The 1,233-nt window shown below is 71.9% G+C and overlaps 1 protein-coding gene across 3 annotated transcripts in view; it reads left to right on the top strand.

The window, feature by feature from the left end:
• CERCAM (cerebral endothelial cell adhesion molecule) overlaps positions 1 to 1,233 on the top strand; it is a 10,726-nt gene that overhangs the window by 4,325 nt on the left and 5,168 nt on the right. For 2 of the 3 annotated variants that reach the window (XM_035341235.1, XM_035341236.1), the window contains one exon: positions 187 to 297. Coding sequence is in view for 1 of the 3 variants with exons in the window: in XM_035341234.1 (XP_035197125.1) it covers positions 1,038 to 1,225 (188 nt within the window). In the remaining 2 variants the exon portion in view is untranslated. Of the gene's footprint in view, positions 1 to 186; positions 298 to 919; positions 1,226 to 1,233 lie in introns of those variants that run through there. The other variant, XM_035341234.1, reaches the window with a different exon arrangement.

Here is a 1,233-nt window from a genome sequence, read left to right as displayed (position 1 = left end):
CCCCCCCCCCCCCCCCCCCCCCAAATAGCTGCAAAGCGCCCGGGGGCTCCGTGACCGACCCCGTCCCCAAAATACTTGTCTGAGCTCGGGTGTACACGCAGTTTTGCTCCTCTCCCACCCGTTATGGGGTGTCCCCACGCTCCCAGTGCCTCCTCTGGTGAATTTTCTCCCCTGTCCTTGTTCCAGGTGCCGTGGGACAGCTTCGCCCTCCCGGCTGCGTTTCGGAGCTGCCAGGAGCCCAGCGGGATGGAGGCGCAGGGAGCGGACGCCCGGCTGCGCTGCGGGGTGGGCCTGCAGGTTTGGCAACGCACCCCCGGCCCCCTCCCGGCACTGGGGGCACTGGGAGCACTGGGGGCACCATGCTGAGGGCTGCCCAGCACCACCAGGGTGGCCTCTTTCACCAGCCACACTCGCTGTGGGTACTGAGCGGTATTTATGGGGAATTTTTGGCCAAATGTCCCATGGTCCAGCAGCTCGGACACGTTGCAAAGGCTCCAGGGCTACCCGCTGGCCAGGCCTGGAGGGCTCGGCGAGGCCAAACACCCCGGCCACCCATGGGCAAGGGGCAGCCGAGGCCCACTAGCCACGGACCCTCTGTGGCCACCAGCCGCTCGCCCCCTGCCTGCTACAGCGGGACCCGAGGGTGGGGGGCACGGGGGGGGTGCAAAGGGGCACGGGGGGGGGGGTGCGAAGGAGCACAGGGGGCACCTCCCGGGGGCTGCCATCCCGTGTCTGGCTCTCACCCCACCCGGGGGGCTTCAGGGAGGCTTTTGGATGCCGGCTTTTATTTAACCACTAGAGCTAACAAAGCCCCCCCCCATCCCCGGGTGGTGGTAGTGGTGGGGGGGGCGTCCCCTTGGCCGTGTAGCCCCCTTCCTCCTCCTCCTCCTCCTCCTCCGGGGCGGTGGTGACGGCGGGGAGGGGGGGGGGGGGTCCGTGCAGGGGCCGGGCCGGGGGCGGGGGGTGCGCGGAGCTCGGCGGGTCCCAGCCCGGGATCGGAGCCCGCCCCTTCCCCGCCCGCCCGCCGCCGCTCCGCCATGGGGCTGCTGCGAGCCCTGCTCCTGCTCCTGGCCACCGGGACCGCCACCGGCACCGGGACCCCCCCGGGCCCCTCGCCCCCCCGGGTGGTGCTCGCCCTGCTGGCCCGCAACGCGCAGCACTCGCTGCCGCACTGCCTGGGCGCCCTGGAGCGCTTGGATTTCCCCGCGGGGAGCATCGCGCTGTGGTGAGGGG

This window comes from Oxyura jamaicensis, chromosome 17, assembly GCF_011077185.1.
Source record: "Oxyura jamaicensis isolate SHBP4307 breed ruddy duck chromosome 17, BPBGC_Ojam_1.0, whole genome shotgun sequence".
Taxonomy (NCBI): Eukaryota; Metazoa; Chordata; class Aves; order Anseriformes; family Anatidae; genus Oxyura; species Oxyura jamaicensis.
This window is presented reverse-complemented; position numbering and strand designations above follow the sequence as displayed.